The sequence below is a fragment of the Arachis ipaensis genome, chromosome B06 (genome assembly GCF_000816755.2).
Source record: "Arachis ipaensis cultivar K30076 chromosome B06, Araip1.1, whole genome shotgun sequence".
Classification (NCBI taxonomy): Eukaryota; Viridiplantae; Streptophyta; class Magnoliopsida; order Fabales; family Fabaceae; genus Arachis; species Arachis ipaensis.
Genome location: NC_029790.2, coordinates 21,400,139 through 21,412,350, shown reverse-complemented (window position 1 = coordinate 21,412,350; position 12,212 = coordinate 21,400,139). Strand labels below are relative to the sequence as shown.

Below are 12,212 nucleotides of genomic sequence, written 5' to 3'. Positions count from 1 at the left end.
CTGATTATTAGCCACCAAGAATCTAGCTATTCTTCTATGTTAATCAAAAGTCACATTGTCTCAATACTAAGAAGAGTCCTTTCTAATCATATTTAACATCAAGCTCTTATGTATGCTATTTTATCCTGGTTTGATTTCGAACGAACTTAACCAGCAGAACTTTTTTTCCAGCAAAACTCCTATGACTTAGTCTTTAGCTAGTAATGTTCTCATTTATTCGTATTTTTGATATGTCGTTCTTATCCAGAACCGTTACACAGCTGGTTCTACTTGATTTCTTCCCTCGTTATTCTTTCTTATGCCTCCTGTTATAAATAAAATGCAGTGAAAAAGAGAGAGCATGGAGAATAAAATTTGTGACTGAGTTGAAGTCCATTGAGAAGGAAAGATTTTTCGTCTAAGTATGAAAAGAGAGGGGAGAGGTAAGAGGATTATTTTGTCGTTCTTAAAAAAGAAGTCACAGTTAGAATTTTACCAATTACTCATGGTATCTTTAATTTGAGAATGAAATATTTCATTAACTCAAACTTTTTTTTATCACAGTAGAAATTTGATTAAAAGAGTTAAAATGATTTATGAACCCAATTAAAAAAATATAAAGACCTACAAATTTAATAAAATTATAAAAAATAAGGAAATAATTAAATCTATTTGTATTTAAAATGATAAAATACAAAAATATGATTAGTAAGATAAAAAGGAGACATCATTATAATTAAAACTTCTTTTTCATTTCTATCTTAAATAAGAATGTAATCTTATTATTTACATTTTATTAGAACTTAGAAGTTAGAACTTGTTTAGATTATGNNNNATTCCCGTTCCGTAACAGTGTCTTTCTTCACTAGTGAAATGGTGAATAGACCAACCAACAAAATTATAGGAGAGAAACACTATCAAGCAGAGGCATGACCTGGAGTTCACTGGCAACAAGAGGTAAGAGATAGGCAACTTTGTCCCCACATGACTCTGTTTAGTAATCTTATTTTATATTATATTAATTTAAGGCATCAAGATAACCAGATAAGACCTGAGCCACCAATAATTGAATTTATTAGATGATATAAAGTTTTAAACAAAACAAAAAACGATGCTTACCATTAATGATAATAATAATAATAAAGAAGAAACCTTTCAATCATGTGATGAGATCGTTATTCTATTACTATATAGCCACAGCCCACCCAACACCAATTTTACTCTTCTTATTCTTATACCTGTTCTTCTTCTTTGTAAATTGCATTGATGGCTGTTTACTCTAATTGCTTAACTCAAATCCCACTTCGCAATTATGGATCATCTCTCAAATATCCAAAGAAAGAATTGAAGGCCAGGAGCAGCTTTGTTCCTCTGAAAAAGGCACCAGCAGTGAGGATCACAAAAGTCACAGCATCCATTAAAAACAAGGTCAATATAATATCCTCTTTCTTCTTTTATTTTTCTGCACTTCACTACAATACAATACAATACATGCTACTTTCTGTTTGATGTTTATTCTATTTTTGTCCAAGCAGAAGAAAAAAACAATTACCATGTGGGTTCAGAAATAAAAATTAGAAAATAGAAATAGTATATTTGGAATTGATTGATGTGTCTAAACTCTAAAGAAAACAGGTTTACGAGGATAGATCAGAGGGCATAGTTTGCTACGAAGATGAGCGGGGAGAAATAATATGTGAAGGGTATGATGAAGGACCATGCTTTCAAAGAATTCCAAAGGCAAGCTATCACCTTCCAAATAATCCAAGGTAGCTAGAAAATTTGATACTCTTGATAGTCTTTTTTTGTTGATGGTTATTGTTATATGACTTTAAGACTGCATTTGTCCAGAGATGCTGAAATCAGGAATCTTGTTATCCAACAAGGATGGCTTCAGATTGCTAAAGAGGAAGAAAAAGTGAACAATGATACAGTTGAGAGTCTCAAAAGAGACTTGAACTGCAATGGCTTTAACTCCTTTCGCTAGTCACTTCAATCTTACCATCTTGTATGTATTCGATCGATGGCAATTCTTTTCTCAATTTAATTGCCTCTCCTTTTCAGTCATTGATGTATACTACTATCTCTACCCTACTAGTATTGTAAATTATATCTCATGGAACAGCAGAGCATGACTTGCAATAAATTTGTTTGTCTTTGCGTCTTAAAAGCACAGCACACATACATATTTTATGCATTTGCATTATTTACAAAGGCTATCTTTCTATCCAAATGCATATTTTTATATACAAAAATGCTATCTATGTATTTGTATTCCAGCATGTATTTTATACGTAGTAGCTAATTTTAGTGTATACGAAACATAACTTTTTTATATATGGCCAACAAAGCCTATGCTACAAAAGAAAGGAAAAGAATAAAATGAAAAGCTAACTTACTAGATACTCACAGCACCCACAGTAATGAAAATTAGCGATTAACAGTTTTAAAGAGAAAGTATAACGATCTAGAAGAGAAACAGAATCACCCATTTAATACTATAAAATGAAAAAATATATTTTATGGGATGTAGGAAGGATGAATGTGCAAGGAAAAGCAAACAAATTGTGAATGTGCCCAGGCCAACGTATGTGTATCTGAGGACTGAGGAGGCAATGTATATGCATGTTGAATTATGGATCATGCAGAGCTCATCAAAACCTTGGTATTGTTGCACAAACAGAAGAATCATTGAACCGAAGTCCTACATTGTGATTTTGATTGTGTTTATGATAGTGTGTTATATATCCTTGCATAAATCGGATTGGGGATGATGGCCGGAGGAACAATATAGAGAATGTTGTATTTCAACTTGGGTTAAATACTACTTTCTATCATCACCAATCTTGCATTCACTGCTGCACTCTTTTTTTAATTATTTGTGACATCAAGATCAGGCATGGAGAATGCAAGTGATATACTTCCACTCTCGATCTTTTTAAATCATTTTTTACCAATTTGAAAAGTTAAATCCAATATCAACTAAACGAAAATCCATAAGTTGTTCAACCTAATGTAGTATACGTGATTTGCAGTATGCATTGTTAATGTACAAATATGAGTAAATTTTAGATTTCTTATTTTGAATTTAAAATCACTTGTAATTATGCTGTCTTTGAAAAAAATCGATGGCTTTAACAATAGGAGTCACCAAAAAAAAAAAATTAATATGCTAGGAACTCACTCAATCCTAAACGGCATTGAGAGAACTCATTGCACTAAACGGCGTCGTTGATAAATCCTAATTTAGCAGTAATTCCCACAATCTTGGCTTAAATCCCCAAAACCCTAATTTTACAGACTCAGGAGTCAGGATCACTTTCAATTATTTTTCCGAAGAAGGCGTTCTATAATTTCCATCTGTATACATACAGTGTTAACCACCAGTCGTATGGTTGTGCGTTGTTTTTGTGCTGTGCATAGTCTCTCTTGTAATTCGAATTGGAACGAGAATATCGGCGATTAAGAGAGAAGAGAAAAGAGGAAAATGTGGTGGAGATCCGCATCATTCATACTAGACAGGCAGCAGAACGACGCGGCTCTGAGGCCGGACACATCGTCCACCATTACTCCTCCTCCACCCACTGAATCCTCTTCCGCAATGGGATTGCCCACCGACCACAACCCTAACATCTCCGCCTACTACCAGACAAGGGCCGCCCACCACGCCGTCGTTACCAGCGACTGGCTCGCCCAGGCCCAGGCTGCCGCCGTCGTTGCCCACGACCCCCCTCAATCCACCTCCACCGCTGATCCCGACAAGCCCTTCAGCGTTATCGACGTCTTCAACAACTGGCGTAGACAGCCCGATTTGGCTGAGGCCGTCGCTGCCATTCGCGCCCTGGCTGCCGTCATCAGGTCCAGCCAGGCCTCCACCATGATGCAGCTCGAAATCGAGCTCAAGAAGGCCTCCGACTCTCTCAAAGTAATTTCAATTCACTCTCTTTCTTTCAAGAATGGTTGGATTTCTTAAATGAATGTTTCCTTATTAAGCTGGCTTTACTTTACAGGCTTGGGATACGACTTCAATCTCCTTGACTGCTGGCTGTGATTTGTTTATGCGGTATGTGACGAGGACCTCTGCTTTGGAGTATGAAGATTTTAATTCAGCCAAGTCTCGCCTAATCGAGCGCGCTGAGAAGTTCGGCGAAATCTCCTACAAGGTATTAGTTTATTCATTAATCTTAATGCAACTTATCAATGATCGATCAGCTGTACCCTCTTCAGTTTAAATTACTCACTTCCCAACTTGTTTGTGTTGCAGTCCAGGAAAATTATTGCCATGTTGAGTCAAGAGTTTATATTTGATGGCTGTACAATTTTAGTCCATGGGTTTTCCAGGGTTGTCTTTGAAGTTCTAAAACTGGCAGCACAAAATAAAAAGCTATTTAGAGTCTTCTGCACAGGTATTTTACCCTCTTACTCTCTTTGTTTTTGTTTATATATTGATATATAGATTTACTTCCAACTCACAAGCCAGGGCATTCATAATTGAGCTGTTAAATTTGAAATCTTTACCCGGAGCCAGTAGAAAAAGGTCCTTGTCTTCAAATGTATTGCCGTTGCCTGATTGTTTGGTTTTTGATAGTCACTCCACTGTCATTCATTGAAAACATAAACATTGCCACTTAGTAGGATAAAGCTTGGTTTTTGAATGTCGATTTTTTGCAAAGTTTCAGTTTCAATTTTTTCCACCATTTCCCTTGATTAATGCCTGTGAACCCTGCATCTCTAGTTTGGTCATTATAGAAATTTGTGATCTGAACTTCAAACCTTTTGTGCTTGGGACCACAGAGGGAAGACCAGATCGAACAGGATTACGGTTGTCAAATGAGCTGGCAAAGCTTGACGTTCCTGTGAAACTTGTAATAGACTCTGCTGTTGCGTATACTATGGACGAGGTGGACATGGTTTTTGTGGGTGCAGATGGTGTTGTTGAAAGTGGCGGCATAATTAACATGATGGGGACATATCAAATCGCATTGGTTGCAAATAGTATGAATAAGCCAGTTTATGTTGCTGCTGAAAGCTATAAGGTGTTTGCATGATAACAAAATTGTTTCAGATGTTGAATTAGGAGCGGTCTTGTCTTTCTGTGTTTACAAGTTTTTCTTTGTGTTGCTTTGCAGTTTGCTCGTCTCTACCCTCTTGACCAGAAAGACTTGGCTCCTGCCTTGCGCCCTATCGATTTTGGTGTACCAATTCCATCCAAGGTTGAAGTTGAAAGGTCTGCCAGGGATTACACTCCTCCTCAATATCTGACTCTGCTTTTCACAGATTTAGGTGTTCTTACTCCATCAGTTGTTAGTGATGAGCTGATCCAGTTATACTTATAGTCATCCATATATATGTAATTATTTTATAACTATTCTTTGAATCTGTTAGCCTCAATTCAAGATAATGTATTGTCTGATGGATTTTTGTTTTTCACACGAGTACGTGTGTGTCTTTTAACTAATTAGGGATAGTTTTTTTCTTATAATCAGGCAATACTTATGTGTTAACCGGCATCATTGCTTATTCCCCTTCTAATTGTTAACTTTGCCAATTCTTACAAAATTTCATGAATTGGCCTGGTAGCAAGTAGCAGCACTGCTTATGGACTATGTATACTTAGTGTTCGCGTATAAAGCAAACATGTTAATGGCTATGAGCAGGTGTTGATAGTGATTAGGTACAAAGTACAAACACTGACAAAAGAGGGCTTCGGCGTCGGCTCATCACATGTCAATGTAAGTTTGGTTAGCTTCTTCCCCTCTTGTTCTTTGATTCCAAATATCTTTACTAATATTCTATAAGACTAATTTAATCATTATAATTCTTATTGTTTATCCCTACTCTATGTTGGGTACTCTAGATAATTATTATTTTACCTCCACCTATGTATTAGTATTATACATTGGGTGCTAATCATGCTTCATTGATCAAATGAGCTAGCACTTATTTTTAAGAGTTAATTACCAAAACAGTATATGAAAGATTAGTACTTGAAAGATGTTGACAAAACATCCCCTAAAAGAATATTAATTTTGACAAAAGTGACTGTCAACTGATTTAGATGACATTAACGTTAAACACTGACCTAACTAACCAAAAGGATGATATGACTCCGACATAGCAATCAACAATTATAATAATTATAAAAAATGAGAAATGTTAGAGTTATCAGAATGTATTGTTTTTTGTCATCAGTTGGCTATCAATGTTTAAAAGTATGAAATAAAATATATTGTTAGATTACTGGATTAAAGAAATTAGATTAAAAGAATTGAGTTAATGACTAACTAATGAACAAAAACAATAAATTGTGATAATTTTTTAGTATTTTTCATAAAAAAATCCAACAATTATTAATAAAAAAAAGCCTCCATAAGTTTTATAATTTAAAAAGCTTCAACGATTAAAGCTATTCTTTTAAGAAATATCTTTTTCCTCTGCTTGACACAAACACAACAGATCCAAATTCAAAGCACAACAAAAAAAATTCAAATTCAAAAAAAAAAATCAAATTCAAATGTCGACGTCAAAACCGCTATACATTAAAAAAGATCAGAGAAAGAGAAGGGAAAACAGAGAAAGAAAAGAAGAGGTTAGTCGCTTTTGTCAAAATTAATAATTTTTTAGAGGTTGTTTTGTATAACATCGTTAATGTATCATTTTGAGTACTTGAATTTTTTAGATACTATTTTGATAATTAACTCTTAATAAACAATCTTTTCAATTGGAAAATTACAAGTAAATAATTAGCAACAATGTTTTATTAAAGTAATTTATAATTTAATAAAATTTGAATTCCGATCAATAGTTAAAAAAAATCGAAATGGACCAATTCGACCAAAAATTTGGTAAATCAGTCCATGTCATGCGTTTTTGTTGCACGTCATACACAATGTTAACGTTTAAAATGTACTATTTCAGTTTCAAAAAATTTCAAATATCTTATTTCAATCTAAAAAAGTTTCAAACGGAATATTGTTCCGTCCTTAAATTTGAAACGAACGATTAGCATATTGAAAAGTCAATAATGTTTGATTTCAGTACGTAAGTGAAATCAATCTACCAACTATCACCAATTTAAAAATTTTTCCTTTGATTTTGGATCGTCGATGATTGATTGATAGAATTTTGGAATTTTTTTTACAAGGAGATTGAGAAAAAGAAATGTTAAGGTTTTGATTATGCTTCTCTAACCCAAGGAAAAAGATATAATTTAACAATAACGTTGTTAACGTTCACGTCACTTGTTCCATTAACTATTCATGTCAAATTTAATAGTAAGATAACATTGAATTGTTTGAAATTTTTTGGATAAAAAATTAAAATAGTAATTTATCCTAATAATATGTATTGTATAGAAGCCCACAGTTTGTGATTTTTTTTTCTTTTTACAGTACCAAAAAATTATGAAAGGGTAATATATATAAACTCTCTCTCTCTCTCTCTGGGCACAGTTACTTTAAAACGTAATGATGGAGAGCCAATCAATGATTTTTTTATTCGATTTAAAAATGTTCGAAATCGATGTTATGTTTCACTTCCTGAAAGTGAAGTAGTGAAGATAGCTGCCATGGGATTAGGATTTTATATGCGTGAAAAATTGCTCAATGTACATATAACTGATCTAGCTGATTTGGTTGAAAGGGTTCGTCAAGTAGAAATTCTTCAGAAAGAAAAAGAAAAGTTTAAAAATGAATAAAACTACAAAAGTAAACTTTTTGCTCGAAAAAAAAAAGTTTCATATGTTAAAACGGGATCTTCGGGTGAAGAGTTTGATTTCGAATTTTCTGAAGTTGATTTGGCTCAATTAAAGAAAGATCCACCTTACATTTGCTCCTCATTTAAGAAAATTACAAATGTTAAAAAATCTAATTATTTGAAATATAAGAGTGGAAAAAAGTATAGTTTCGATATTTTAAAATCGGAACAGATATTTGATGTGTTCCTTAAAGATAAACAATTAACTTTACTTTCGATAAAAGATTTGAAAGAAAAGCTTTATGAGATATCCTCCACTAAACATTTATGATGGTGTAACCTCTCTCCACCTTCCACTCTCTTCGGCACTCTCTTCATCTTCTCTTTCTCCACTTTACCTCCTTTAACATGAGAAAGAAACTTCCTAACCGAAGAAGCACCCGAACCCCATTCCTAAAAATCCTCCATCGTCCAAAGGACCTCAAACCCACACTCACATATACATTCACTCTAACTCTTCTTCACCCTCTTCTCATTTCACTGATTCTATGGCTAGAAAAGTCATATATCCAAGAGGTTCAACTCGCAAGGAAACAAGATCATCACAAAAGAAGGCTTCAAAGGGGAAGGGGCCTATGCCTCGAAGAAGACGAAGACTTTCCCTCTTCACCTTTTCGCCGTTCTCCACCACGGCGCTCCACCCCTCATCCCTCAGGCCGGTCGGCCCCCTCTCAGCGTCCAAAGCGGATGGTTCTTCATGACACCCGAGAACCACCGAATCTTGATTCTCTGGATTTCCAGAATAAATATGGTAAAAGTCATTCTCACTCTGACCCTTATCCCCTGTACGGCTTATGAGTTTCATTCCCAAGTTTTGGTAAACCGCCCTTTATGTGCCTCATTTGTTGTTAATCAGGAAAATCTTGCTGAAAAAGGAATTGATTTTACAACATATTTTCATGATTTAAAATGGACTCCCATTTTTAAAATCCAAAAACCTATTTATCCAAACTTGGTGCGTGAATTTTATGCAAACTTGATTTTTCATGATGGAGAACTCCATTCTTATGTGAAAAATGTTCATCTTTCTCTGAGTACTGCATTGGGATATCAAGATGAGGGGGCAGGGGTATGTGAGAATTTCTCTTCTCTGGATGGTACCCCTTTAACTCATAAGGCTCTCGGTCCTATGCGAGCCCTGCTGCATCGGATCATCAATCATGTCATAATGCCAAGAGTGGCTCTTATCAAAGAGTAACAATTTGGGATACTCTTGTATTATTTGCCATTCTGACTTCTGCCCCTATTTTATTTGCATATCTCATGATCAGGCATATGTGGGACTGTGTTCGTAGTGACAAAAAATGCAATCTGCCCTATGGCATATTTTTGACATGTATTTTTGAGTACTTTCAAGTTGATCTTAGTAATGAGCCGGTTAAGAATAGGGTCTCTACAATCAAAGGTGGGGGAGTTCCTGAATCTGCAAAAGGGAAAAAGGTTAAAAGACCAAAGGCATCTGTATTCTCTGAAAGCGAAGATGAAAGTCTTCCCCCTGCTGAAACTTCTGACAGAACTCGGTTCTCTGAAACAGTAAAGGATGTCCTCACTGAATTCTCCAATATGTCCAATCTGATGGTTAAATCATATAAAGAGGCTAGAAAGCAAGCCTTTGAGAATAAAAAGCCTGGATAAAGTGCCGTGAACGGGTGAACTTGCTTATCAAGCATTTGGAATCTGTTGACAAGGACGCGGCCAATTCCGGAGGAGAAGAAGACATTCTTGAATCTGATATCAACTTGTCTGATGCCCAAGATTTGATCTCTGTTGTTTCTATCTATGGACACACTTTATTTTGCTACATTTGAACTTATTTTCAGTTGAACTATTTTTACTTGGGATGACTGTAACTAAATACTTTGATACTGTTTTATATATTATGGGTTGCATTGCCTTTCTCTAATTTTTTGCAAGGTTCCTCCTTGATGACAAAAAGGGAGGAAAAGATTGAAAAATAGGGCCAAATTATACGGCTGAATTGAAAATGGGCCTGCTAGATGCTCTGTTTCATTATCTTTATGTGCTCTGATCTGTTTGGGCTGATATCTTTATATGCTCTGATCTGTTTGGGCTGATTGATGCTCTGTTTAATATTTTATGCTCTGATTTATGATCTGTTTTAAGATGATCTGCTTTGTTTTGGCTCATTACGTTGAGCATTTTAGAGGATTAATTCTTTATGAATTTTGATGATAGTAATTTGCTCAAGTACATGTGTGATGGACTATGGACTTATATTAAGATGCTTTGATAATCATTTTCACTTGTAAAAATCTGGCTATGTTTTAAAAGATTCCATGTTTTGAAAATTTGTATCATTTTAAAACTTTTAGAACATACATACAGGTGATGCTTTCATGAATATTGTTTGGTAATTAGGCACACATTAAGGGGGAGCATATAGAACAAAGGAAAGGGAGAGGATTCGGCCAAATCATCAAAGGAAAGATCTCTAATCCTAATCCTTTCAATTTAGTATAATAATGTTTATCATCAAGGGGGAGATTGTTGAGTTTGAAAAACTTATATCTAATAAAAATGATGATCAAACATTATTAAATATTGGTTAGAGAATTATTATATTATTTGCTTCCAATGGTTTGTGTAATATGTGTATTAGTGTGCAGGTTTTCATTAGTAGGCCAAAAATTAATCAAGCCCAAATTTGATTAATAATATTCCAACTTTGTGCAAATCTATTTAAATCAAATGGCTAAATATATTTGGGCCAAGAAACATGTGCACAACCAAGACAATTCTCCTCTTGATCCAACAAATCCTATATCCGAATTAGAAGAAGAAACGAATGGATCAAGGGTTGGTTCGGTTACCTACTACATTTGTGATTGGAATTCAAAATCTAATTTGGTTAAATGCATGCATAGATAATCGAAACTCAAAATTAAATTGAGTTTAATTTAGCATTGAAGGCTTTGTCTCTTCTCTCTCCTCTCTCTTGTCTTTCAGTCACATCCATCGGAGGAAGAAGAAGATAGAAATTATTAGAAGAAAAATGAAGTCACAAAGAAGCCTATGGAAGAAAGGCTATAAAGAAGGAAGATCTGAATAAAGGCAAAGCAAGATATTTGCCATTGAAGGCATTATTTGAAGAAGGGCTTCAAGATTTTCTTTACCAAAAATAGAAGCAATCCGCCTCTGTCAGGAAGAAGATCTCAGTTGCAAAAGGTCATTTCCATTTTTGTTCATCAAAGAAATAAGATAGTCTCTAGAGCTACGCATAGGAAGAAGCAAAAATGGAAATCAAGAGGTTGTCCTGGATCAGAAGATCAAGGGTCCGAATCCTTTCTTGGAGCCAAAGACAAGATCAAAGGTTCAGATTGAAGGAGCTTGATGAAAATGGTTGAGAGAGGTACTTGCATGCTGGTTTTTGTTTTTCCCTCTCTCTTTTCTTTGTCCGAACCGCTGCTGCTTTTGGTTGGAGAAGAAATTGATTGGTTGAACCGGTTTCAACCTTGGAAGCTTCCCCTTCTATATTAAGGGTGAACGGCCAAGGGTTGAGATCAAGGAGAGAAAATGAAAAAGCACAGAGTTCTCATAGCTACCCAAGCTTCCTGAGTTCTTCTCCTTCAATGATATTCATTTAGTCTTTTTTCTTAGTTTTGTCTGTTTAAGTCTCATGGTGAAAAAGGCAAACATGGTGAGGTTTGTAAGAAAAAGACAGTGAGAGAAAAAAGGTAGTGATCAAAATTAGAGAAAAAGTCATAGATATCTCAGAGTTTCTTTGTACATCTTTCCGTTGTGAGTCATGATCCTGTGGGGATTTTCTTGCAAGTTGGGTTAGCACTTTGCGGTTGAAAGCTAGGTTTTGAGTCCTAGTCAAATTCAAATTGGGTGTAGAATCTAGATTTGTCCCAGATAGGAATGGGTAGTTTCTAGGGAGATATTGATGTTTGTAATATTGAGAAAACATAGTGAAATTCTATCATTGTTGTGATGGAGACTAGATGAAGACCACATTGCACCTAGTAGCTGAACCAGGATATATCTGGTGTTAATTCTTCTTCCCTACTCCTTTCTCTGTTTCTGTTTATCAGGAGACAAAAAATAAAAATTTCTCTCAATTCGACACAAGACAAAACATAAGTGTCTCTCAACTCAACACGAGACAAAAAGCAGAAATATCTCCTGAAGTTCCCTTAAAAGTCAGAAAGTAATATTCATCAAAAAAGGGCTAAGATTCAACCACATTCTCTTAGCCACTGATTACCATCAGTATGTATTCTTTTAAAACCTGTCTGTTGAGGCTTTGATGTATTTTTGGGAGAGATAGAAAACTACTGTTATCAACTGATTTTAATTCTGTACCCTAGTCGGCCTAAACTTCGCGGGTCGCGACTAGTGGCTATATATATATTGTTTTATCTTATGTTTCTCTACGGCTTTATCTTTATATCGTTTTAGTTCATGCTTTATCTTTGTTTTGTTGTCGATACGAGAGTGTTATGACTTCGCGATTT

The 12,212-nt window shown here is 35.0% G+C and overlaps 2 protein-coding genes across 3 annotated transcripts; both read left to right on the top strand.

Moving 5' to 3' along the window:
* LOC107646160 lies at nucleotides 1,038-2,823 on the top strand. 2 transcript variants are annotated; one of them, XM_021104239.1, is made up of 4 exons: nucleotides 1,038-1,407; nucleotides 1,615-1,748; nucleotides 1,831-1,987; nucleotides 2,513-2,823. In XM_021104239.1, exons 1-3 carry the CDS (start codon nucleotides 1,246-1,248, stop codon nucleotides 1,964-1,966), a joined length of 432 nt encoding a protein of 143 aa, XP_020959898.1. In that variant the 5' UTR covers nucleotides 1,038-1,245; the 3' UTR covers nucleotides 1,967-1,987; nucleotides 2,513-2,823. The 2 variants fall into 2 exon arrangements, with proteins under 2 accessions (XP_020959898.1, XP_016205846.1); XM_016350360.2 differs by lacking the exon at nucleotides 2,513-2,823 and having other exon boundaries at nucleotides 1,831-2,149.
* On the top strand, nucleotides 3,195-5,791 carry LOC107646159 (translation initiation factor eIF-2B subunit alpha). The gene is made up of 5 exons (XM_016350359.2): nucleotides 3,195-3,904; nucleotides 3,990-4,142; nucleotides 4,244-4,385; nucleotides 4,774-5,015; nucleotides 5,109-5,791. Exons 1-5 carry the CDS (start codon nucleotides 3,467-3,469, stop codon nucleotides 5,313-5,315), a joined length of 1,182 nt encoding a protein of 393 aa, XP_016205845.1. The 5' UTR covers nucleotides 3,195-3,466; the 3' UTR covers nucleotides 5,316-5,791.